At 40.1% G+C, this 26,609-nt stretch overlaps 1 protein-coding gene across 2 annotated transcripts in view; it reads left to right on the top strand.

Moving 5' to 3' along the window:
• LOC308390896 (uncharacterized protein) overlaps window positions 1-26,412 on the top strand; it is a 103,387-nt gene extending 76,975 nt beyond the window's left edge. For both annotated transcript variants that reach the window (XM_080873238.1, XM_080873237.1), the window contains exons 11-17: window positions 622-665; window positions 12,362-12,555; window positions 14,755-14,825; window positions 17,180-17,337; window positions 18,852-18,996; window positions 19,474-19,617; window positions 19,706-26,412. In XM_080873238.1, coding sequence (XP_080729364.1) covers window positions 622-665; window positions 12,362-12,555; window positions 14,755-14,825; window positions 17,180-17,337; window positions 18,852-18,996; window positions 19,474-19,617; window positions 19,706-19,969 — 1,020 coding nt within the window. In that variant the 3' untranslated portion in view covers window positions 19,970-26,412. The remainder of the gene's footprint in view (window positions 1-621; window positions 666-12,361; window positions 12,556-14,754; window positions 14,826-17,179; window positions 17,338-18,851; window positions 18,997-19,473; window positions 19,618-19,705) is intronic.
• The last annotated feature ends 197 nt before the right edge of the window (window positions 26,413-26,609 follow it).

The raw sequence follows: 26,609 nt of genomic DNA, 5'->3' as shown, positions 1-26,609 counted from the left end.
AAACATTTGAAATATGTGCTTATAATTTATTTGGGTTTATTGGATTTTATTTGTTCGCATTGCCTATGCTCCTCTTTCCCAACAAGTTTCATTATGTTGAGTTTGGTACAAACTCTTTCCAATAAAAAGAGAAATTCCACTCATCACATTACAAATACTGAAGGCCTGGTTAGTTGCGGTGATCTAATGTCTTTGTTATGCTTTTTGCTCCCAGACTGTAACTTAAATTTCCTCCATGTGGGTCGATGCATATGTCTAAATTATTTATTGGCTGATTGATTTGCCCGTCCATTCATTGAAAGGCCTGGGTGCTTGGCGAATAATGGCTTTGTTACTGATGCAGTGGTGATGGTGGCTGACTGATTGGATGATCGATGGATTGTGTGGCTAAGAAAATGAGTAAAGCTCATGCAAAGGGAAGTTTGAGCAGCATGAAAAGGGATGCCATTTCTCTGACCACAGTTTATTGAATAAAGCCAGCTTGCTTACTGCGCAGTTTTCACAGAAAACCACCACAAACCTGCCTATGTGTTTTACTCGCGCGCTGCATTATCTGATCAATTGTCCACCTGTACACTGCTAATATTTTTCCTAAATGTGATTTTCTTGTTTCCTCTACAGGCTCTCTACAACTCAATCAAGAACCAGAAGCTGCAGTGGACATTGTAAGTCTTTTTAAATTGACCTAATGTAAATATTATTATCTTAAGCTGTTTTTAATTCATTATGGTTTCCCATCTGTGGAGGACCAAATGTACCCAATTTTTAAAAAATAAAGAAATATATAAATTGGTTAATAAATCATTCAGTATTTCAGTATATTTGGAATTGATATGATTAAATTTACTGATGTGCAATTTTTTTATAATTACCTATTTATTTATTGGTTGCCTCAAATGGGGAGCTAAGCTGTCGGTGATGTCTTCTGTGCAGATGTAAATGCATGAAAGAATAATAAAATAATAAATAATATAAAAAAATAATCATTTTTTAAAAACAAATGACCTTATTATTAACTTTATTATTGTGTTGATAAATTGAATAAATTGAACATTAGTTTATTTATTTAAACTATTTTAAAGATATCCTTTTAGCTTATATTTTTAATACAAAAATATAAATCAATATAAATCAATAATAATATTATCATGTATAATTTGTTTTGTTTATTGTTTCTGATACATGTAATGGCCTGTCATTTTTTTAGTAAGTCATTTATCTTTGAGCTAAATACTAATGAATAAATAAAGTAGAGTCTTATTTTTAACTCACATCTTCATTTCTTTTCTTATTTTGTTTACAAATAATCATTTATGTAGTTGTTTATTTTTTTCATATTGGCAGCTTTAGGCCCCCATACTGGGCCTCCATACAAGGCCTCAAAACAAAAAAGAAACAAAGGAAATTCATAGATAAATCAATTTGGAGAAAATAATGGAAAGACAGAAAATAATTACGTTTAGAAAGTTACAAAAATATTTGTATTAATAAAATTGAAATGATAAAAACAAATGTGGAAAAAATCTAATTTAAAACACAAAATTAATATGAATTTATTCCATGTTTTTAAAATGAATTAACAACTTCTTTTGTTTTTTATTTTTATTCTTTATTTATTGGCTTTTCCAATTTCGATTTTGGTAGTTTGAGTCTTCCATACATTCTGTGCTTTTTATTCTCACACACAGACTGGAGGGCAGGAAACAATACGGGATATTGATCAGCTTGTTTGCATCCTCAGTGATGACGCTAGTGTTGTTTGGCATGTGAAGGAAACATTAGTGTGTCAAGGGTTGCTATTCTGGATCACAGCTCCACGGCGCCTCAGAGATGCCAATTAAGTCGCCAGCTTTCCAAGCTTTGTTGCCATAGTTACGGCACCATGGATACGACTCCATAGCTACCACGATGCTCTTTCCTCCCTGCATTCTCTCGGCAGCAAACACACACAGTGACAGGCAGATAAAATGCACACATTAGTGTATGTATAGGCAGAAATCACATGTATGCTTGTGAACATGTTGCATTTTGGATGCATGAAAAGCAAAAGAAAAAAAATTCAAAAGAGAACGAGAACAAGGCAGCTCCATTTCAACGTCTCTTTACCTGCATCCTGTACAAAGGTGTGACCACAGCCTCCCACTACCTTTCCAAAAATAGCAGCTGCAGCGCTCCCGAAGCAGCTGAACAAAAGTGGTCAGAGGAGCAGATTGCGGAGGAGATCCGCAGAGAGGCAGGCAATCCAGTTCAAACATCTCCGCTGACATATAGACAGCTATTTAAACACTGCCACCGCACAGGAGGCCTCGCTGGGATAGAAGAGATGTCATTTTTAGACACGTAAACACCACAGAGCGAAGGAGAATCCACCTCCAAACAAAACCGGTTACAGATGAAGAGATTCAGCCCACAGAAGTCTGTTGTTCATTTTTAATGCTTTAGCCGGCAGAGATCTTTGCAATGGAATCTGCTTTGGAACTCTGACACTTATGGACAAGATTCATCCGCCTTAATATTCAGGAATCTTTCTCGGAGCCTGGCTCATTGATTGGTAACCTTCAAACTGCGGTTAAACTTAAAATTAACCAAATTTTTATTTATTTTACAGCTCTGAATCCATGTCATTGTAAGCTGGTGTGTCTGCATTGCTCTGCGGTCACAAATGCAACTGAGTTGTTCATGTTGAACTTGGGTCTAATAGATATTTAACAACTCTTCCTCAAAGGCAGGAAGAGGAGAAGCCTTCACAACAGACCGAGATTGTCAGCGCTATAAAAATGAAGAAAAAGCCACATGTCTGCACAGGAATACTAGCTGTTGCATTAGCATAATCAGCAAGCTGGATAGAATCACATTTACTTTCACTGAGCATTACCCTCATTCTAATCAGTATACTCTGTTTACATCACATATTAGGGCCAAACAGATGTGTTGCAGATGTTAAGGTCCGTGTGGCTGTGTGCTTATTTACATTTCTGGGAACTCAAGCATTATACTTAAGGTGAGCTGAAGTCGCTGCAGTCTTGTCCTAAATGATAAAAGTGTCGCTGCTCAAAAATAAAAGAAAAATTGCCTCTTTAACCCTTGAATGCAAACAGAAGAAAGCGAAGCAAGAAACTTAATATTCATGGATCTTTTCTAAATGTTTGCAGCAATCTCCCTCTGCACCATCTGTGAATCTCTGTGCTCCTGCACAGACCTATCAATACATACAGAAGTTTACATCCACTCATAATGGACATGAATGCTGTTGCTAAGGGACATTTAGCCACATGTTACTGGGCCTCCACGTATATATTTGAGCCTGTGTAGATTAGACAAAATCAAAAATGAATTCAAACTCATGCACCCAGTTCTTGTTTTTTTAAACTCTGCCATACAAGCACTCCAAGAAATCATTAAAAGCCCAAAACTACCATGACATTCATAATCATGGACTTGTGACCACAACTGCATAAGACGGGCATGAAATGACCTTTTCATATAAACATGGTCAGCATTTTTTAAACCAGGTGTGACAAGGAGCAACATCAAAAGCATGTTTTACTTGCTAATTCTTAAAAATAGTGACTAATATCATAAACTCATCAGGAAAGTGTTTCCTGAGGTCACTGATTGACAAAGCTGAGAGCCCCCTGCTGGCCATTAGAAAGAATGCAGGCTTAAAGCACACCATCACTAGCTTCACAATCAGACCATCTTTTGTGGAGAGTTTGTCGCTGGACCCGCAACAACACAAATAAAAATAACATAAATAACATCAAAGTTTCCCAACCTGCCATCCCTGGAAAGATTTGGAATTTCTGTTAACACATTTTTAGGATAAAACTAGCTCATGAGCCATGGGTGTGTCCGAATTAGGATTATATCCGATTATCTCTGTGCTTTTGATAAATGGACTGGTTCTTATATAGTGCTTTTCTACCTGTAAATATGCCTCATTTATATAAACACATTTCCCATTCTTTTTCTACCTAAGTGCTTTCTAACATTCACTCTCGGATGGATGCATCAGAGAGCAACTTGGGTTTAGTATCTTGCCCAAGGATACTTTGGCACGCAGACCGGAGCAGCCAGGTATCGAACCACCAACCTTCCGATAAGCAGATGACCTCCTGAGCTACAGTGACACCTTTTAAAGCTGCTTACTGAGCTCACAGCGTAATGATCGAGCCCTGGGGGCAGAACCTTGTTCCTGTTTGTTCTTATACAGGCTGGTTTGTGTGTTTGCAGTTCTTTTCTATATTTAGCTTGTTCCAGTATCGATTTACTAATTTACTCCCTTATTTTAAAATAAAACCCTTCTCTGCGCGTGATATTCACACTCTAAAACAAACCACTCGCTGCGATTATGTGAAATCTAGTGTCCCATCACAGGTGTGTGTTTGTGCTCTATTCTGTTTTTCTTTTCTTTTGCAATGGATGTTATTTCACACCCCCGCAGAGAGAGACGTGCACATGGCCACTCTCAGCGGTGCAGTTGGATGCACCCACATGTTCTTCACTCGCTCGCTCACAGATACAACACAGACGTATACACATGGTTCCTCATTCAGTAGCGGGGGTGGATAGAGAGCAGAGGGAGAGGCGGTGGGCATTGTGCTGTGAAAGGGAGACGCAACAAGTCGGAGATATGGGGGGAAGTGGATCCCTGGATAGAAAAGAATGGCAGGATAGTAGGATATAATGAGCCGGGGGAATGAAGCATGCTGTACATGAAGTGAGGCAGGGAGATGAGACCTTCCTGTTCTATTATTCCTTTTATTCTGTTAATCTCAGCTTTCCTATGTCCTCGCTGGCTCTAATCATCGTGTCTTATTATTGTCTGCAGCCGTCACCGCTCACCTGCATACACCTGATGCTGTGATACTGAATGAAATATGTCTGTAATTCCAGGCGTCTTGTTTACTCTAACAGTTTAGGCTCAGAACCTGAGAAAGCCTTTGTCTCCTCCCGCTTTTTCCTTTTATACACTTAAAAAAAAGCTTCTCTTGCATGAAAGTGAAGACTTTTTGGTAGTGGAATAAAACTTTTTAAAGGCCTTGAATTTGAATTGGGGAGTATAATACACTTTTATTAATGCAAAAAGTCGTTTTATCTCCAACTCATTTCATGTATTTGTCCCATCTGGAGTGGGGAATACCTACCACTTAATTTTTTTTATTTAAAAAAAATGTAAACAAGCTGTAAATGCAGACATCCACACACCGGGGGCGCTGCAGGAAGGACTGCATGTGTCTGTCAATGTCTGTCTGTCAAAGTAGAAAAGAATGAAGAGGCTACAAAAACTCATTTATGGTCAGTCCCATCTTTTCAAAATAAGACTTTGTCTGAGGGTATTGCACAGGTAATTTAAAGCCTGTGTGAATGAGGAAATGCTTTGCCGCCTATAAGAGTGTTTTTTATGAATTATTGTCCTTTTTCACTTGACTGTGTTTGGAGTGTTTTGGTACAGTGACTCATAGTCAGTGAAACACAGCAGATCTCTTTCCTTTTCCTTCCTTCCCTTTCTAATTTCATGTCTTCCCTTTACCTCTGACTCCTCCTCCTTTTAGACTTTTTTCCCTTTGTTATAGTTTTTTATTTATTTTCCTTTCTTCAGTTTTCCTGTTCCGTTTCTTGTCATCTCTTCATCTCTGCCTTTTGTTCTTTCCCTTTGTTTTTGTTTCTGTCTTCATTCATTCATCTTTCATGTTGCCCTTCTTTTGTCCTTCCTTTGCTGACCTCTGTTGTATTTTCCTTCTTAAATACAGTACTGCTGTATTTCCTTTTTTTCTTACCCTCTCTGTTCCTCACCTCCTCTCCTGGACTTCTTTTTCCTTCACTGTTATTACTATATTTGCTTTGTTTCCTTAAATTTTCCATTCTTCGCCAGAATTCCTCTTCTTGTCATCTTTTTACCTTCTGTTGTGTTTCTTTCCTTTCATCTCTGCCCTCAGCCCTATCCTTTGTCTCCCGTTTTCCCTTTCATCTTTTCCTCTCCTCTCTTCTTTCTCACCTTCTTTCTCACTCATGTTAAATGTTCTGCCATCTGAGAACGATCAGCTTTGTCTTTTCTCCCCCCTCCGTCTCTGTCACTCCTCTATCTTTCTCCTCCACTCATCCACCCCCCTCCACCTCTCTCTCTCCATCTTTCCACTTTGTCTCTGTGTGGAGACGGATTCAGGCAGGCCAGCAGTTACCAGGCAACAGGCTACATGCTCATTGGCTCCGTCTCTGCTTCTCTTTCTCTCTCCGGCTCCTGCATGGGGTTAACTGCTGTTATGTACTGTTGGTTACTCATAGCGTGGTCTCGGGGGGGTTCGGCACACAGCCATTTTCTATTTTCAGGCTGAACTTTTGCATGGGTGCCGCCTGGTGAGGTAACAAGTGGAATTGCCATATTACCTTGCTGGGTGGATGCAGAGAGGCTCACTGCTGCAGCCTAAAGCATCTATCATCTCTTTAATGTGACAAATCCACTTAAAACACCAAAAGATGCATGCAGTGCATTGTCAAGGATTATTTAGAAGAGAATGGGATTATCGCTGCTGTAGCAACATGCATTGTTGGGTTTGTTTACAAACTGAATATTTAGAAAATAGTAATTGTCTGTCATGAACAACGATAAACAAAAAAAACAACAACAACAAAAGTGAATATGACCATAAAAAGTTAGTTTTTTTCATACTGGCAAAAAATATTCTAACCTGTCAAATGAGGAATTAAAAATAGGAAAATTCAAAATAAATTGTATTAGAATTAGAAACAAATGACACACAAGACGAGAGGCAAACTGTAGGAATTCTGTTCAAAATAAAATGTGTATATAAAAATATTTTTAAAAAGAAAATAAAATTATTGTTTTTGTTCAAAAAAGGGTTGAATTACATTTTTTAAGTATTTTATTTGGATAACTTCTAGCCCTTTTTGAATAATTTTTTTTTTTAAATATAGGAAAGACGATACAGACTATATACTATTTGTTTAACTGGAACATAAGTAAATACAAACATAAATACAGTATGTTTAAAAGAAAAGAGGTATACATGAAAAAAGTAGATTAGAAAATAAAATGAAACAGAAAAATGTCTTAAAGCAGTAAAAGAAAACCAAATAACACATTTTAAAAAAGGTTGGTGGGTAGTAAACAGACCTGATCTTTTTGGGTGAAGAGTTCAGTTGTTAATCAGACTGAGACTCTTTTTTTTCTGGGAAGTTCAGCGCTCAGAAACACATTTCACACGAGGGTAGTTAGAAAGAAATGAAGCTGCAGTCGACGACTCAGCAGCTTCTCAGGTTTCTCATTTACAGAGATGGCTCCTCAAGGCCTGTTCCTAATGAGCGATGTGCACCCTGCACCAAAACTTCAAATCCACCAAAAACACTCCGAGCCCATAAACTCATTTTAATAAAGGGTGGAGTAAGCCTGGTGTATGATACAACACTCTGAGACAACACAGTGCTTCCAGTTTTACAATAAATTTGGTCTACATTTGAGGTGTTTCTAAAGGTTTGGATGAAAATTATTATTAAATAATAATAATTATTAAAACTTCATTAAAGTAACATGAGCAGTTAAATGAAAAGATGGGTTATTTATATGGAAAATGGTTCCAATTTAAATGTGTGCTTGAGATATTATAAGCTGTCCATTTGGGAATGACGGCCATGGGAAAATATTCTGCATAAAAGTGCCGCTAGAAAAGTCGTTGTTACTGATGTAACCCCAGTTCTATGAGTATGTGTATACCCCAATGGGCTTCAGTGAGTTCTGTAGGGCAGCAAGAGGCAAGAGACCCTTTGCTTTCATCCTTGGCAATAATAAACATATAGTAATGTGGACTAGAGAAATATGGACCAAACCTCTAACTGAAAACGATCAAAGTAGTAACAGCAATAGGAGGTCAAACAACAGAATCAATGTCTGACAAACGAGGCTGGTAGCACCAAAACCTGCAGCTCAGGCTGGTTCCTGTAGGAAGTCTCTATAGACTCCAGTGTTAAAGGGCCCAAATTTACAGCAGAAATAAATATGTTTACAAGCCTGGCATTTGTTATAATTGTCATATTTTATTGGAACTTTAATAGGATTTTGTACTTTGTATTATTACAACCGTAACGGACAAGACCGGGGGACGGAAAAAGGGCAAAGTGAGGGGCGGCGGCATGGTGCAGACGACCCACAGCTGCCGTCAGCACAGCCCCTCAATGTTTAATTCATCGAATAATCTGAAACTCTTTAGAAAGAGTTTATTAATGTCATTTTCTCAGAGAAAGTGGTTTGTGAATCCTGAAGAAAAAGTAACACATCATCCAAATATAGATTTATTATTACTTATCTACGTTCTTGCATTTTATGCTAACAGTGAAGCAGAGCCTGGTGCCCCTTTGAAGACAGAAGCTGGAGGATGTTCTGCATCTAGAGACAATATTGTAGTTTCAGTGTTTTTACTACATGAATAGTCTATCAGATTAAGTAATCTAGGTGTACTTGTTGATAAGTGCCTACCTTTTATGAAACCGGTTTGGTCAGGATGTATTATGAGGGGGGTTATGTCTCTAATCTCTTTGAGAGTGCTGTCCAGACTCTTTTAAGGTCAACGTTAATAAAGGGTTTGGGCGACAGCTGGTGGGAAATACAGGGTCTTTGCCTGGTTTTAGCAGGAGACTAGTGTTGGCAGAATTCATATTTGGTGGTAGTCCGCCATGTTCCTTGATTTCCTGCGATGTTCTTCAGAATACTGCTGCCAGAATTGTCCAGAATAGACCTCTGCTAGAAATCCATCTGCACCTGGAGCCTTATTATTGGGCATACTTTTCAGGGCTTCCTGGAGTTCACCTGATGTCAGCAGTGAATCCAATGCTAGCGTTTGATCTGATGATTTCAGAAGCGTTATGTTGTCGAGAAAGTGATCGATTTCGTTTTTAGGTGGCTTTATCTCTGGTGAATATAAAGATTTGTAAATGTCCCTGAAAGTGCTGTTTATTGTTTCAGGGTCACATTGTTACAGTCTGGCTGACTATGTGGAGCGAGAAGGAGGACCTGAGTGCAGACACGCAAAAGGAAACTTTGATTTAACTAAGTACGAGCTGCTTATTTAAGGCTGGTTGAACAATACAAAAATAAAAGGGCAAAGGCGAAACTAAACAATAACCTAGACTGGGTGAACTAAGATTAAACATGGAAAAATAACCTTAAAGTGAACATCTGGCACGGATACATGGGGAAAAACCCAGAAACATGACATGAACATAGCAGACGACCAGACAAGGAATGAATGAAAACACACAGACTAAATACACACAGGAGGTGATCAGGGGAAGTGGAAACACACGGGGAAGCAGACTGACTGGAATGAACATAATGACGCCACAGGGGAAGTGAAACTAAACACAATGAACATGGGACAACCAGCCTCTTCAAAATAAAACAGGAAACATAACGAGATGCAGACATGGCATCGCGAACCTGATGACACATGAAAGGTGAGGGAGACTTAAACACGGGGAATCTAATAAACAATGATCTATAACAGGGCAACCCAGGCAAAATAAAACAAGCTTAAGATAACTAAGACTTAAACATAAACAATGAATATCAAAATATAAGAAAGCTCAAAGCACTGGGTTAAACGACCCAGGACCGTGACACATATACTGTTTTCCCAGACCCAGTTTAAGTCTTTATTCAATCTTTCTTTAGTTTTAACTGGTTAGCTAGAAATTTCATTTAAGTCTAGTGTTGCTTTACATATTTTGCGACAACACGTATGCTTCTTCTAAGGATTTGATGATTTCTTTTCATTCCTGAATATATTTGTTTTCTCTTTTCTTTTTTATGATGTGAATGAAATTATTTTACCTCTCATCACAGCTTCCCCTGCTTCCCAGAGAACAGATGCTCATGATCCAGGCAGTCTAAATATAAAGCCCACTCTTTTTAAAAATATTTAATAAAACCTTCATCTTTAAATCTCTAGTTTTTACTTGGTGACCTCTTTATTTATTTGAATTAAAAAAAAACACAGGAGCATGATCTCTGACAGCTATAGGGTTTATCTCAGTGCCTGAAGTGTCACTCAGCAGTGAGCTGCTGACTAGGAAATAATCAAGACGAGAGTAGAAAGTATATTCCTTACGGTGAAGGATGAAGGAAACACCATGCATCTCAAAGTCCGAAATCGCACACGTACTGTTTAATTATATTTGTGGATTGCCAACAGAGCTGTTCCTGCATTTCTTCATTTAGTCCAAAATTGAGGTCGGCCCTGAGAACAAATGAGCAACCTTGGTATTCAGAGAGTGCACTAAAAAAAGCGTGGAAGAACAAGGGGTCATGAACATTTGGGCCATATACACTGACAGAACAAAACTTTTTGCTACCTATAAATGATGTAACTATTAGAAATCTACCCTGTGATTGTAAAATTAGCATTTTTATGTATTAAAATTGCTCCTCCCCTTTGCCTGGGGTTATAGCAGGCTGAGAGCACATGAGAAAACTCAGGTGTTTTAAGTTCATCTGTAGCTGTGACAGGTCTATGAGTCTCTTGTAATAAAATAATATCTGCCTGAGGTCACATGGAGCCAGCACCATGCACATTCCATGTGATAAACCTTAGTGTGCCCATAGTTGTGTGTGTGTGTGTAGCTAATGTTGAGCGCTGTGTGTGAATGAGAAAAAACACACTTCCATTGGGTGTAAGAAAGTGTGTGGTGAGAGTTTCCATTAAAGTGCAAATACATAGATCCGAGTGGTGCTTGGTGTTGTGTGATCACGTGTGCACATTAACTTATATGAGCGATATTATTATATGTGCACACCTGTGTGTGTGTGTGTGTGTGTGTGTGTGTGTGTGTGTGTGTGTGTGTGTGTGTGTGTGTGTGTGTGTGTGTGTGTGTGTGTGTGTGTGAGTCCTTTATGTCTGTGTGCACTGTGAGGCTGTAGTGCGTATCTGCGTGATCGTGCAGATGAAATAATGATTGTGTAATGACAGAAGGTGCAGAAGCAGTAAAAAAGAAAGAAAACTAATTGGAAAGGGGTTGTGGGTGAGAGGGAGTGCAAAGATAACAAACAGCCCACGATCTTAGAGGAAAGTTGTGTGTGACTTAGTAGGAAAACAGCTGATCTGTGCAGCGAGAGGAGGAAGAAAAACATGCAAAGGGACACAAGGGAGGGATGAAAGAGAAAACCCAACATATCTAACAGTTTTATAGCAGTTATCTAACAAGAAATATGGCTGCTGTGTGGCAGAGATCAGTCCAAAAAGTCTGTATTCTCATTTTAATGAGTGCATATGTGTAGTTTTTTTGGTCTGTGACAAAAATACCAGATATTTCTTCCCTCTTTGTTTTACAGTTCATGGATGCAATTTGAAAAGCAAGCTAATTAGCTCCAACTTCAGCTTGGCAGCAGGTAAAATGCTGATGCTGAGACTTGAAGTTGCTGACATCAGTGAGTGACACCACTAGGGTCATCTTTTATATACAGTTTGAAAAAGAAGAAGAAGAATGATACAATTGGAATTTTATTTTTAGTAACAGAAAAATTGTTCTCAGACTTGTATAGCAAGGAAACTTCAGTTTCTTAACGTAATTATTTGTTAAATATTTTGCACTAACATTTATTTTTAACTGATTGAAAAGAAATCTGTTATTTAAGGGTGTTTTCAGCCAAACAATAGGGTGATATGAATAATACTAAACAGCAAAAACTGAATGAAAATCTTTTTTTTTTAAGAACAAAGATGCAGTCTTCCAGAGATTAAGTGTAAAAAAATCTTTGATGCTCAATCTTGAATTTGAATGACTTTGCAGCTTGATGAGATTTTTACATTTTAAAAACAGAATAAGGGTTTATGCTTTCTTAGCTTTTTGAGGAGCCTTTAAAGCCTCAGCGTTTTGTAGCATCCTCTGTGTGATGTGTCGGCATCTCTGAGAGCAGCTGTCCCTCTGGGTAAAGATGCCCCTGTTTTTCACCTCAAAGCAGGAGCAAGATAGATGGTGTCACTCTTTTCCTGTGGTATTTTTTGATCAAGGAGAGTGGACTTCTGTTCTGAGGAGAACAGGAGCACAGCGAGAACGCGAGAGGAAAACACACAATTAAAGCTTTGAAGAAAACTTTGTTCGCTCTGGTTTCCCCCAGCGAGATGATGCTTTGTAAATGTCTTGAAGAGCAGAAGCTGTGCCAAGACACCAGCAGCGGACAGCGATATTACTCATGTGTACGTGTGTGAAATCTCCGGACCTCATGTCCTGTGCTGAGTGTGAGGCAAATGGACAGGATGCATGATGATGTGTTTATTCGCGATGCTAATGAGACATGACACATAAGTGTTGATCACCATGGAGTCTGAACTGTTTTTTTTTCTCCTCATAGGGATGAGGAAGAGCTGCGGAAGTCGTTTTCAGAGCTCGGGGACAGCCTGTGTGACTCCAACTCCTCCAGATCGATGAAGAGGGTAGGCAGCAGCGGGAAGCCCCTGTCGGATGAGTTGCAGCCCACCGGAATGCTGCTGTACAAGAACGGATTCCTGGTTCGCAAAGTCCACGCCGACTCAGACGGAAAGAGAAGTACGAGTTACAAAGTTCAGATTTAGACAATGCTTTGAAACATTTGGCTGCTGCCCAGAGCATCATAAGTGAAACTGTAGGTCATGTCATGTAGAGCACATCCTGTGTGGAGTGTTTGTACTCCAAAGCGAGATGGTTTTTCTTCAACGGCACAGACTAACACATGCTGAGGATTTGGGATTTTAATGCTTTAATTCCAAGAAAAACAACCAGCATTAAATGTCACATTAATCACTCAAATGTCTTTAAAATAAGCTTTATTATTCAACAACATTTAGGCTGGTATTTGAATTTAAAACAATGAATTGATCTGAGGAAATACAGAAAGCAAAGACCTCCGTTATTCGCTTCATTAATGAGTCACAATCAGATGAAATCATTTGCACATATTATGAATATATATACATAAAAAGTAACCAATATTGACCTCCGTTTAAGTGCGATTTCCCCCCAAAGCATGTACTTTGCTGCTAGTCGTTGGTGCTGGTGCCTTGATGCACCAGGTTCCACATTAGATAGGTTTTCACTCCAAAACCAGTTGGTTAGGTTTAGGCTCTCCCTGTAGGGAAGAGTGTGAACATGAGAATTAGGGTGTGCGTTGTCCAGTGCAAGCGTCCTCCACCTGGACAGACACTAGTCTTTTTGTACCTTACTGAGTTGAATGAGCCTGCTGCTGAAAACACTCAGTTTGATGACAATTTACTGCATACATTAAAACATCTAAGCTTCCTCAAAAAGTAGAGTCTGCTACATTTTCAGTGCAGGGATCTGGCAGAGCTTAGTGGCAGATTTTTGGAGGCATATCTCTTTAATATAGGCTACGTTTCAGGAGGAGGTTGTTATTACTGCACCACTCGAAAACAGTGGAGTTCACCAGTTTCCAGTCTCCTCACCCCTGTTGACACACCCCACAGAGTCTGAGAATTTCTGCGGGTGATGCAGATGTCTGTCAGATCACAGTTGTCAGTGATCCGGCAGGTCATGGCTGTGTCCACCTGCATCCCTATCAACTTCTCTGAATTGTGTTGAAGGCACCTGATATTGGTTAGGTCTAGGCACTAAAACATGTCAACATATCAGCAGTTTGCACCTTTGCCTCGGCAGGAGGCTTTTATGTTTACCTGGGTTTTCTCCTGGATCTCTGCTTACTCCCACTATTTAATAATATGCTAGCGTAATGCCACCTATTTCAACACTGAGCACTCGGTCAGTCACTTTCTGGTTAAATAAAGGTTAAAAATATTTAAAACTAGATAAATAGGTCAAATCAAATATGGGTGGGCCCTCAAAACACAAATCAAATCCATATGAGATGAGATAGGACTGGGGCCTCTCACTACAGTGAAAAACACCAAAAATACAATATAATATATAAATTATACACCAGATTTAGTTGAGGGAAATCACAGATTAGTGATTAGAGTGCATTACTTTCAGCTAAGTGTGGGTAATGTGGGGTGGCTGGAGCTGTGGTTCAATCCCAGGCTGCTCCAGTCTGCGTGCCAAGTATCCTTTGGCACGCAGACTGGATAATAACCCCTGATGGATGCTCTCCGATGCATCCATCAGAGTGTCAATGTGTGTGAATGTTAGATAGAAATCACCAAGTAAGAAAAGGCATGGAAAAACGGGCTTGCATGAATGGGTGTGAATGAGGCGTGTTGCATGAAGCACTTTGTAGCACGCAGTCATAAAGATGTTTATGAGAGTGGCACAAACAAGATTTTCAAATATGTCAGTAATAGACCAGATGAATGTGAGACTGATAACTGTGATGTTCTGGCAGGGAAGTCTGTGTGTTGGATTTAATTATGCGGACAGCCACTACAACACAGATAGCAACAAGTGTGCCCCAGACTGGCAGTTTTCTGTGTTGTGTGTTCACAGTATAAGGGTTAAATGTTAGGTGTGTCAGCTCTCCCCAAAAGTTCCTGTAACTCAAGTCGAGCCCACCTCATGACCTTTAGGCCACAGCTAGCCCAAACAACGAAACAAAATCAAGTGCCATAAGTGGCCCAGATTATACCCTAATGTGTGGACTATCTGGGAGCAGACGACACTGGGTTACATGTGCAGTTTTGATTGAAGGTTTCCTGGATGCACCTCTGACTTAGTGCTGCAAAGCTAAGAGCACGATGTAACTTTGTATCTATGACTGGAAGTCTGTAATTAACATTTAATGTTTTCTGCTCCTCGCAGCACCGAGAGGGAAGAGAGGGTGGAAGACTTTCTATGCCATCCTTAAAGGGCTAATCCTCTACCTGCAAAAAGTAAGTTTCACACAGTAGACATATGTTTAGTTATAAAAACTAACTAAATAAATAAATAAAATCTAAAGGGCTGAGTGAGAAACAATTTGCAACAGCCACTGTTTGATATTCATTATTCAACCTTTTAAAGAACGGTTGACTGCATCTCCATAAACATCCTGTCTTACTTTCATGCCAGCAGCAGATTTTTAACAGAAGGTGGATCTTTATCCCTGCGGTGAACGTCTCTTTAGAAACCCAACAACAACAAAAAAGTTCTGCACCAAATGTTACCTGCCTGCCTGCAAACGAGCTCTTAAGATGATTTATTGATTTATTTAAGCAAAATATCAGCAATGAAAAAAGCAGCAGCTTTGCACTGACAGCTCAAGAAGCAATCTGTCCTTTAGAGTCACGTTTTGGTGCCTACTTCCTGTTTACACGAATACATGTTGCTGTGACATAATGTCCTCGTGCAGGCCGGGCCTTGGCACCGTGCAGAGGACCCATACGGAGCGGCGGTGGGCCTGGGTAACCTCTGCCAACATAACAGGCCACTGCTGCTCCAAATTCCCCCTGAATGCAGAGAAAATTGTGCCTGTAGGGATGCTGTGGCTCTGTTCTCTAAAATAATAACTGAACTTTATTTTTACGGAGGTTTTTTCACTAAGGTCTTCAAGGTTAATTCAAGGCTCATGATTCTTGTGGTGTGTGTTGTCAACACAAGTCCTGTGTAAGGATTTACAGTGACCTTTGACCTCTCCTTCAAGATCAATAGACTAATTTGAAGGTCAAAGTGATAATAATGCTTTATAGAGTTATTATTTTTTTAGACAATAACATAAACTTGTAATTAAACACTTTTTTGACATGTGACTAATTATGCTATATGCAGAGCTATTAATTATGTTTTCATGCCATTGTTATAGAACTAAAAGTGTGGAAATATTTACTTTTTATAAAGGTCACATATGTGATGTGGAGGAATAATATCCATTAGCACGTTTAGGCCTAGGGCGGTGCGGTGGTTCAAACCCACAGCAAGAAGATTTCAGGCTCAAATCCAGCAGCCAGGTATTGAGTTTGTTTGTTCTCCTAGAAACATGGATGTTAGCTTAACTGGTGGGTAAATGTTGGCTGTAGGGGTGAATGTGAGCATAAGTAAATACAATAACATCTAATAAACCTTTGTGAGATCCGCTTTATCAAATAAAAACTTAATGGAGAACGTGACACTTTGTCAGTATATTTTGGTTATTGATTACCCTGTGATTTGTAGACGTATGCATTCGAATCAAAATAATTAATTTAGATGTTTTTAAGTTAAATTAAATTGTTTCAGACTTTGTCGTGGTAAAAAAATCTTCCACTAGTGCTTCACTTTAGATATGAGAACTGTCAAAACTCAAGCCTTTAAAGTTAGCTGAGGTATGAGTCAAGTAATATTTAAAAAATAACTTTTTTTTATCAAATTAAAAATAATTTGAGAAGTTTATGTCCACAGCTTTGTTCTTCCTTAACGAAAACGTATACGTCTGTCATGAAACCAAAATATCTTCAACTCAAATAAGGTATCAAATATATATTTTATATTTTTATTCTTACTGTTGAACGATTTTTTAATAATTAACTAAACTTAAAAAATTAAAACTAAAAGTTAAAACACATATTGTTTACCAGAAATTTAAAAAGAAAAGAAAAGAAAACTAGACCTTTAAAGAAAATCAAAACTAAATCGAATGGTGATTGTGTACATGCAAAACTAACCATAATAAATAAAAATATGTAGGAAATAACTACTTTAAGTATTAATAATAATAATAAGGTCAATACAACCTGCCTGAGGAGGCACTGATCTCTGCATAGCTGCAACAAACAACAAGAAACTAATTAAAACTAGACTAAAAATTCAAAATTAATAAAACTAATAAAATAATAAAACTAATAAAACTGAACCTATTCCATACCGTCACTGTCATTATATTATGCTGCTATTCATACTGTCATCATATTAATGCTGCTATCCTGTATATATTGTACATACTATTGTTTGAGTACTTACGATTGTTTTTTTTGTACTTTTTATATTTTACATTTATATTTATTATTGAAACTTGCACCAAGGGAGTGGCACTCCAATTTCGTTGTACTCTGTACAATGACAATAAAGGCTATTCTATTCTATTCTATTCTAAAATTTAAAAAAAAACCTGATGAGAGACGCCTACAGAGCTCACATTCAGAGCAATATCAGTTGCTTCATGTAAATGTGTATAAGCGTCACCCACTCCTCCAATAAAATATGATCATAGTCAGCATCTTTAATGAGCGTTTGCACCGCAACACACCATTCTCCTTTATACCTGTCGTTCCAGGGGGAGTACAGGCCCGATAAGCAGCTCTCTGATGAGGACCTGAAGAACGCCGTGTCCATCCATCACTCTCTGGCAATGAAAGCTTCAGACTACAGCAAGAGACCCAACGTGTTTTACCTGCGGACGGCGGACTGGAGGGTGTATCTCTTCCAAGCGCCGTGAGTCTCTTTATGCTCTTCTCGCTGAGCTTGAACAAACGCACACGCTGTACGATTTATAGCTCCCACGCTGAGCAGCGTGGACAGCTGTGCAACATCTGCAGCAGAGCAGAAAATTCAGACAGCTAAAAAAAGAACAAATAAGAAACACCCATGTTTTATTCCACTCTTCTCTTAGTGCTGACTTGCCGTCTCTGGCAATGTTACACTGAACAATCAAAAGTATGTGGACACCCCTGTTTTTAACTACATGAGCCCACATGAACAGATACTGGTGGATGTTGGGGTGGTGGAGGGGTTGACTCTGCAGGAAGCGATGCAAGCAAAGAGCTGCGCTGATATTCCAGAGGGGGGAGGAGGTTTGGTATGTGACACAGCACAGCTCAAGCTGCAAGCCTGAACTTGCTTTCAGCCTTTGTTCTGTTTCACTTCATGTCACGTGGAAATCTGAACTGCATAAAGTCATGAACTTACGTGATTAATTCTGGAGTCTATTCCAGCTACCATAGTGCGAGAGGTGTCACAAACCCTGCACAGTGAAGATAAGTGCCAATCGAAAACAATACATAAATGGTAAAAAGGGCTATAAAACATGATTAAAAGGAAACTCAAATGCAGTATCACATAAAATAGAAGTCAGTAAAGGTGTGTTTTATGAGGCAAATCATTCTTCAAGCCTTTGCTCCTCAGGTAGGTCCTTTTAAAGCCGGGGACCCTGATTACACCCTTGCCCAGCCTTTTGGAACAGACAGAAAGATCCACCTGAAGAATAAGGCTGTGCACTGGCTTAAAAGGAGTCAACATTTCTGCTCTGACCCAGATGCACTTTAAAATTAATCAGTAAAATCCAACCATCCTACAAAACCAAAGCTGGGATTTGGGGTTATTGAACCGATGGCATGAGTAGAGGCTGTTTCGGTTCACAATACTATGGTGTCCACATATTTCTGGCCATATAGTGCTGCTGATAACAGCTGAATGTCCACCCTCAGCAGCACTCATGTGCTTACAGATTAGTGATACATGGAGAGGATGCGCGATGAAGGTGAAGGTGTGTGTCTGTGTGTGTGTGTCTTAGCAGGATCCAGGAAGTGGCACATGATTGGCCACATGTTTCAGGCCCCAGGAGGACCGGCTCTGTGCTCCAGTTGCAGCTTGCATTTGTCCCAGATACTGTACCCCTCTCTGCGCCTTTCTCCTCTCCTCGTCTCTCTCTCCGCCCGTCTCTCCCTGATGATTTAAGCGATGCTGTCTGATTCGATCTGATATTACTCGGGCTCTTAATGGGCCTGTTAATGTAAAACAGGACTTTTTTCTCTCTCTCATCTGTTAATTGGCTCCAAAATAATTTCTTTGTTAACAGCAGCGCTGCTTTCTCTGATAATTATCCCTTTGATGTTGTAAACCAGCCATGAGCGGATGTGAGCAGGCATCGCAGAGGAGAAGCATTTGTACTGTATGTGTTTTGGAGTTTGTAATTAATCGTGTGTGTGCGTCTGTGTTAATCATCTCAGGAACGCGGAGCAGATGCAGTCTTGGATCACACGGATCAACACAGTGGCCGCCATGTTCTCATCTCCTCCTTTTCCAGCAGCCATCGGCTCGCAGAAGAAGTTCAGCCGGCCACTCCTGCCGGGGACGATGTCGAAACTGTCCGAGGTATCCTAACTTTAATGAGGTCTGACAGGTGGCTGATTCCACTCTGAGTATATCAAAGTAAATAAAAGATGGGCGTAGCTTCTGTTTAAGTGGTTTAAAGTGGCCTAAGCCTCCATTAATGACCAGCAGGGGGCGACTCTTGAAGTTGTAGAAAAAGAAAAGTCTGATTGTACAAAAGCTTAAGAACTCCATGTGGAGTCACATGGTCTCTTAGTTAAACCTTAGTTCACAAATACAGGAGCAGACTGTACGCTGTCTTCACCTTTCACAGGTGGAAAACGTAACTTTATAATTACTGTCTGTGAGAAACAACAGGGGTATGAAAGCAGTTCCCTTGTTTTACGGTGGCAATAGAAAAAAATACAAGTAGACCCAAACCATGCCAATAAAATGCTCAACCAGGAAATCAGTTCCACCTCTGGGTCAGGGTTTTAAGTTTTTCCTCTCATAATCTTGGTTTTAACTCTGTGCTCTCAGGAGGAGCAGGTCAGGTCCCATGAAGCTCGATTCAGAGCCATCTCCACTGAACTGGCTGAGCTGCGCTCTTATCCACCTGACCGCAAGGTGAAAGGACGCGAGCTGGAAGAATACCGCCAGCGAGATGAGTACCTGGACTTTGAGGTGAGCTGGATTCACGAATGAGGAATCGAGTATTTACATGAAACTGTCTCGCCTTAAATTTAGATTTTCTTCTTTTCTTTTTTTATAGAAAACGCGGTACGGGACCTACGTCATGTTGCTGCGAGCTAAAATCCGAAGCGGCGAGGAAGACCTGTCTGTATTCGAGTCTCAGCTTCTGGAGGACAACGGGCTGCAGAGGGCTCACTCCAGCCCCACGCTGCAGGACAGCAGCCAGGCCAGCCTGGCCAGCAGCACCAGGGACGGCGGCAACAGCAGCAAAGCCAGCGGCTGCAGCAGCAAGCAGCGGCAGGAAGGCCAGAGACACAGCTACCGACAGGCCGTCAAGAAGTGAGACGAGGCGGGGGCGCCGGGAGCGGCACGGCGTTGCACTGCCAGCGGCAGGCTGTCTCCCTGCAGAGGTTTTGTTTGGAGCTCTGCTTGAAGGGGGGAGCAGGAGTGAGGGTCTAACCCACGCCTTCCCCCAAAACACGAGGCCCTACCCGGCACCCCAATCTTCTCATCTAACCGAGGAGGTGCAGATCCTGTGACTGGCAGACAGGCTAGTGCAGGAGGTGGGAGGGAGCGCTGGGAGGTCACGGATCTGCAGACGAGGTGTCTTTGAGAACGTACGCTGGGTGCCGCAGCAGACTGTGAGGCAGAGAGGCTGCTTACGGATCGGACGGGGCAGCGCACAGGGACCTACATCCAGCATCCTTTCCTTTTTTCTTCCCCTTTTGTTCTTTCAAGGCACCTCCGGCCGCGTTCTCACACCTTTTTTCTTGACCTTACACTCCGTTTTTTGGGACCAAACATGTTTACACACACTTTGAATTGTCATCACATTATAGACGACTGATGATTTGATTTCTGTTGAATTTCTGCCGCTGCTCTTGAGGTGAAGCGCTGTAATAATAATTAAAAAAAACAAAAAACTTAGGAAACATCACCAGGTCTACGGAGCCATTACATTCCAGCTCCTTTTTTTTCCACCACGGTGTGTTCACATTCCACACAGGAGCTGCAAATTCCAGCTTTCAGCTCCTGTATGTTTCGCTGAAGGTGGTTTCCAGTTAAATAAGTGTGTGGCTGCAGTATGCGACGTGGCCGCTGCGTACAGCTCGTCTTTCCTCCTTTCTCTAGCCGCTGACGGCCAACTAGAGGTGACGACGTCAGCAGGAGTTCACAGTCCTCCTGATATGCAGCCAAACACTGCATGACACAAAGAGAAAGAGGTCTTTTTCTTTTTTTTTTGCTCTACTTGAACTCGAGCATCTCTTGCTTTTTGCTTCTGTCCTGTGATGTGCTTATGTTCTCTTTCTTGGCCGAATGTTGTTTTCTGCAGTGATCCGCATGCCTGCATCCAGCACTGCTTCTTTTAGGGCTTTTTACTACTTTGAAGGCAAAAATCTGAGAGCGGAGAAGCTGCTCTCGGTGAGGGGTGGGGAGCAGGTTCGTTCAGTCACTCTCCTCATGCCAGTGCCATACCCAACACGTGTAATCTTCATCTGTGCTTATAAACCCGACTCACTGGACAGACCATGAATGTTCTTTGTTTTTCGATATTTTTACAGTATTTTACAGTCATTTGTTGGTGTTGAACTTCATGTGTATGTCAAGTGTATGATGAAATATCTCTTTGTAAACATCCAGGATATGTTGTATATAACGCACCATATATTGTAGTATATATGACAGTATATTTACAATATATTCAGCACACTCATGAGAAGCTGCATTGGGTATACACACACACAAGTCTGGAAATCGCTACTTGGTAATCACATTATTTTATTTTTTCTTACAAACTTTATGAATATTATCAAAATAAGTCTATCAAAGATTAGTAAGGGGGAGTTTTTTGCAGGATTTTAGTGTAAAAAGAAAATTCTTGTGAGGATTTAAGCTCCAGTGGGAACTACTCCAAAGACAGATCATGCTCGAGGTTCTTTGAGAGTCAGCAGCCAGCTTGGTAACACCCCCCCGGGCAGTTTAATTAATCCCCCCAAATAAAATGAATTAGGGAGAGAGCCTTAACTCTGATTTAGTGGTCTCTGAGACGCATCAACTGGACTTTTAAAGAAACCGGTCAAAATATTAGGTTTAAAAGTTACACTCCTTCTACCCAACACTGTTAACATCTCTGTTTAACCCACCATAGACTTACGCTGTCAATACCATAAGCCAAGAAAAGTACTCTCCTCTTTTCTACGATGAAGAGTACGGTAGATAAACTCGCCACAACACCGATGAAATTTTGCAGATCCAAAGATCTTCTAAATACTTGAACTCATAGTCTCTGCACTTCCTGTTTCATAGGGGCACTTGTGAGATAATCCATGATGATTGGGGATCTACGGAGGCCAAAACAGCAAATTTTGTGGTGTAAACATTTGTTATTGTTATGTTTTTGAAAGAAGAGATTAATCTATAGTTCAGTTTTTTACTATTTTTATCTTATTATTATTTTTTATTAGAGATGTAAAAACTACCCTGAGTCACTTTATGGAATCTGTGAATTTGATTTCAAACAGGAAGCCTCTAAAATGGGTGCCGTCAGACTAGAGTGACTGCAGCGTGCCTGTGGTGAATCCTTGTCCCACCAATCAGCATGCGTTAGCAAAATGTCAGCAGTTAATTGACAGTTTTAGTCTTTCTGGAAAAATAAATTGGAAGCATATTTTATTTGCAGACATGTTATCTGTACTATATTTCTAAAAACTAAAAGAAGTGTGTTTTGTATTTTCCTTTGTCTAGAAGCAAGTGTACATATTAATTTTACCTCTAATTCATTAAGGACTTTCTCAAGAGTGCCCCTTCTGCATTCCTTCCTGAATCGCATCAAATTTCTCTACAGGAGTATTAACAGAAAGTGGAATAACTCCCCCAGATCAGCTCTGCAATCTAAATGAAAGGATAAAGGGCTTTAAATTTAATAATTGCGTCACAGAGACAGAAAAACTGGATATTTAGTCAAATCTCATTTTGAAAAAATGCTTCAAAAGTTTGGCGACTTTACACTTCACTTCAAAAAGGGCTCAATCCAAAAGTGCAAAAACAAAAACAAAAGTCTTTGATTATCCTAACAGAGCACTGAATAGCACTGCAAGTGCTCACACATTTTTCTACAATACATAGAAGATAAACCTCCTGCCAGGATACAGCTGAAACAGCAGCAAAACTTTACCGTTAATATGTGTGATGCAACAAAACGATTGGCTCGTATCTCTCCGGGGACTCTGAGTGCCACGGCTTCTCTCTCTTATAATGTCTCATTGTTTGCCATGAGCTAATGGCACGATTCAAACTGGATCAGGGCTGATACTGTTGTAAAAGATGCATGGAAAAAAGAATGAAAACAGAATGTAAAAAAGAAGAAGACAAAGAAACTCCTTATTCAGGAGTGAGTGTGATTATGTGTTTGTGTGTGGGCGGACTGATCTAATTATGGAACCACATAATGTTTGGTAGCCATATACACTTCATAGCATTATTAATGCACAGCCATTTATTACTCAGGCTTTAAAACGACACCTTGAGCAGCTGCAGTGCCAGCGTCCAACCAGCAGGGAGAGCTGTCAGCATTCACCCATGTTCTTTCAGCCATAATCACACCTGCTGCACCTGCAGTGAATATGCACGGCGTCACCCGCTCGCCTGAGCAGGTTGGTGGGGGCGGGTATTGCAGGGCTAAATGAGATAGGACCTGTTTGTATTGTAACTACGGATGTCAAGTCTGAGTGTGTTTTGGGAGTGTGTGCTTATGTGAAAGGCTGCAGAGAGCCTTCCAGACCATCTGACTTTTATCCAGCGCCAAATGTGTTGTTTAAAGCTGTACAGTTTCTAGAACAGATGATTGAATATTCAGGCTATTCAGAAGTTAAATAGTTCAGAAAACCTGAGCGTGTCACGGTGTAAGTCTGTTAATCATGTAGATACCTGCAGCGTAAAGCTGAATCTACCCAGAATTTTTGGTTATTGACTGTCATGTGAGTCATTTTAAGGCAGCATCCTCCCCAGAAGTCATCAGCCTTTATGTCTTTTCTTTGTCTTATGTGACACTTTTACTTGCTTTGGGGGCTTTTTGTAAGACAGAAGAAGCAGTTTAAAGACATTTATGCCCAATTTTCAGCAGCTTATTTCATTTAAAGCTCATTGCCTGCTTCTCTTGTCTGCACCTTTGCGCGCTGGTGGTATTAAAAGGTTTTATGTGTATATTGTTGCCATAACTGACCTCCTGTACATTTCGTGTAACTTTACAGACTTTATACTTGTGTGTTATTAGTAATGTTTGCTGTCTGTTATGTGGCCAAACTGTTAATAAGCAGCCAGACTTACAATGAGTACCTTAACACTGACCTATTCTGCTCATTTAAAGCTATATATCTTCAGTCTTAGACTTAACTAGCGTAGCTTTGCATGATCCAGAGCTCAACAATAATCCTGGTTTAGCTGATACTGGGCCCTTGGGGAGGAAGGCATCTTCTGTCTGAAAATAAAACAGTTTTAGACAGAGGATACCTTCCTCCTTATTGGTTGCCTGTCGTAACACTTTATGCCACAGCAGGTGGGCGGGGCTTCTGTGCTCAGATCACCTCATTAGGAATCACAGAGTTAAGAGTATCAGCAGCCACTTTGGATTTGGTTGATTTATACAAATAATGGCCGAAATATTTTGAAACTATGTCCGTGTTTGATATGAGCATCTATCATTCAAACAGAATATAAATAACAGTAAATAAGGAAAAGCATAATAGGTCTACACAGATAAAATGTGAAAACACTTGTCAGATTTTATCTTGAAAACCTACATCTCTTGTTATTGCATACACAAGAAACTGTTATCTATGTTACCCTAAAAGTAAATGTTTTTTGTGTGTGAGTCTGTGTTGACATCGTACGTGTCTCATAACAAGCAGCCAAACTGCACATGAATTTTGTGCTATTTTTATAAAGATGTATTCAAATTTCTGTTTTCTCTGTCAACTGCTGTTTCTGATGTCTAGGCTCAAATAACAGGAGAGCTGAAGGAAATTTCACTTTTTAAATGTGAGGATTTTCTGCTTTGGAAATCTCTTTGGGTTTTAGAGGGAAGAGTTTTCAATAGCTTTTTCGTACCTTTATGCTAATATTTTATGATATGCCCTCAAATGGTTGATCAGAAATTCAATCAGAAGCTCTCCATTTTTTGCTTAGAGGCCAGATTACCCTGTTAATGGTGCAAATTCTCCAATATATGAGTATAATAATGAAACACCTGGAAGCTCGTGGGTTTGGGGACTCTTGGGGCAGTGGCCCATTCAACCTAATTTTGGTAATCCAGCACTGCTGTCTGCACAACATAACAATAAATATCATCTTTTTCAAGTTTTAGGGCTCCACAGACTCGATGCAAAAACATTTATATTTTTAAATATAAATGACAACATGATTTGACCTGTTAGAGCAGCAGGGCCCTGGGCGGTCACCCAACTGATCCTAAACTGGTTCTGGCACCAGATTTAAACCAAAATTAACCCTTAACCAAGCAACATATCAGCTGCATGCCTCATCTGATGCCTTAACCCGGGCAGCCTTTCATTCAATCAACAAAAACAGTGCTGACATTCAAAAGAGTTTAATAGTTGAAAGGTAACTAAGAATTAAACTCGGTTTGATTCAATGTTAGTTATATAGTACCAAATCACAACAACAGTGGAAAGGAAAAACTGGCAAACGTGGCAAGGAAAAACTCCCTTTTAACAGGAAGAAACTTAGAGGGAGAAGAGCATAGGGAGGGGCGGCTATCTGCTGCAACCGGTTGGTGGTGAATCTTAAACTCATAAAATCTCTTTCACAAGAGTGTCCTAGGCCAGCTTTGACCTCAAATATTAGCTCAATGTTACTTTACTGAGGTCGAACTCCTCTATCAGCTGCTGTGTTTTGCTATCGTTAATGCAGTTATCGGTGCACATAGCCTCCATACTATTGCCAACTCTGTGGCCAGATCAGTTTCGCCATTTATTAACCGACTGTTTGGGGGATATAAAGAGCTGCACTGAAGTGCGATCCATAAAGTGCCAAAGCCAAACCAACAACAGCAAGAGCAGTCACTTAATCGTCTGTGGCTTTATATGCAGTACAGATTTAAAGAAGTTTAGAGTCTTCACTGTATCTCAAAGTTTTCCCCTTCCCACCGCCTCTCTCCATGTGTTCTCACCACTCACATACATCACAGAGCAGCAGCTGGTCCTCCATGGCACTGGTTAGCATAGAAATGCCTGGTTCCCCTTGATGACGCCTGCGTGATACTCATGTCAAAGTGTTGCACCGTGTTCACAGACGTAGGATATCTGCAGCTCAAACTCTCTTCAGCGTGCACTTGTACATCACAGCCTCATTTCTGAATGTAAATAAAGCATGAGATATTACGGCCTGCTTTCATTTATATTATGATTAGAGTATTAAAAGAAGGCTTAATATATAAGGTAGGTCAGCATTTTTTCCTGTCCTTGAGCTCATGGTCATTTCTCTCTTTTTGTTTTTAATCAATGTGAATGAAGGGAATGGCTATATTTAATGCTGTTGTATGCTGTCGTGTTTTAGAGACTTGAGCCAGCTCATACGAATCTTTTTACATGTAGAGGTCTGGTCTGATCCGTCTCAGTGTTTTTTAGACTGGTGCAGATAAGGCGATGTTCATTTTATGCTATACATACAGTGAGCTACATGTGTCACTGCCTTGTTATAACTCACCAAGGAAATGTTGTTTGTGAGCTTCTCACTTTGAGAAGCATAGGAGATAAAATAAAAGTGTTTTGAAAGGTTTACTGCACGTGTGAACATCATTGCGTGGAATGTAAAGTGCCGTACTTAAGCGCTTTAGTCGTGTGCATTAGTTGAATGCTTCTGTACAAATTTCACATGTGAGACTTCAAAAACATGTGCTTATAAAATAGAGTGCTTTAAAAATTTGCTCCACCTTGACCAGCTGCAGTATTAAAAGACAGCGTACA

Source organism: Rhamphochromis sp. 'chilingali' (assembly GCF_963969265.1).
Source record: "Rhamphochromis sp. 'chilingali' genome assembly, chromosome: 22".
In the NCBI taxonomy this organism is placed as follows: domain Eukaryota; kingdom Metazoa; phylum Chordata; class Actinopteri; order Cichliformes; family Cichlidae; genus Rhamphochromis; species Rhamphochromis sp. 'chilingali'.
This window is presented reverse-complemented; position numbering and strand designations above follow the sequence as displayed.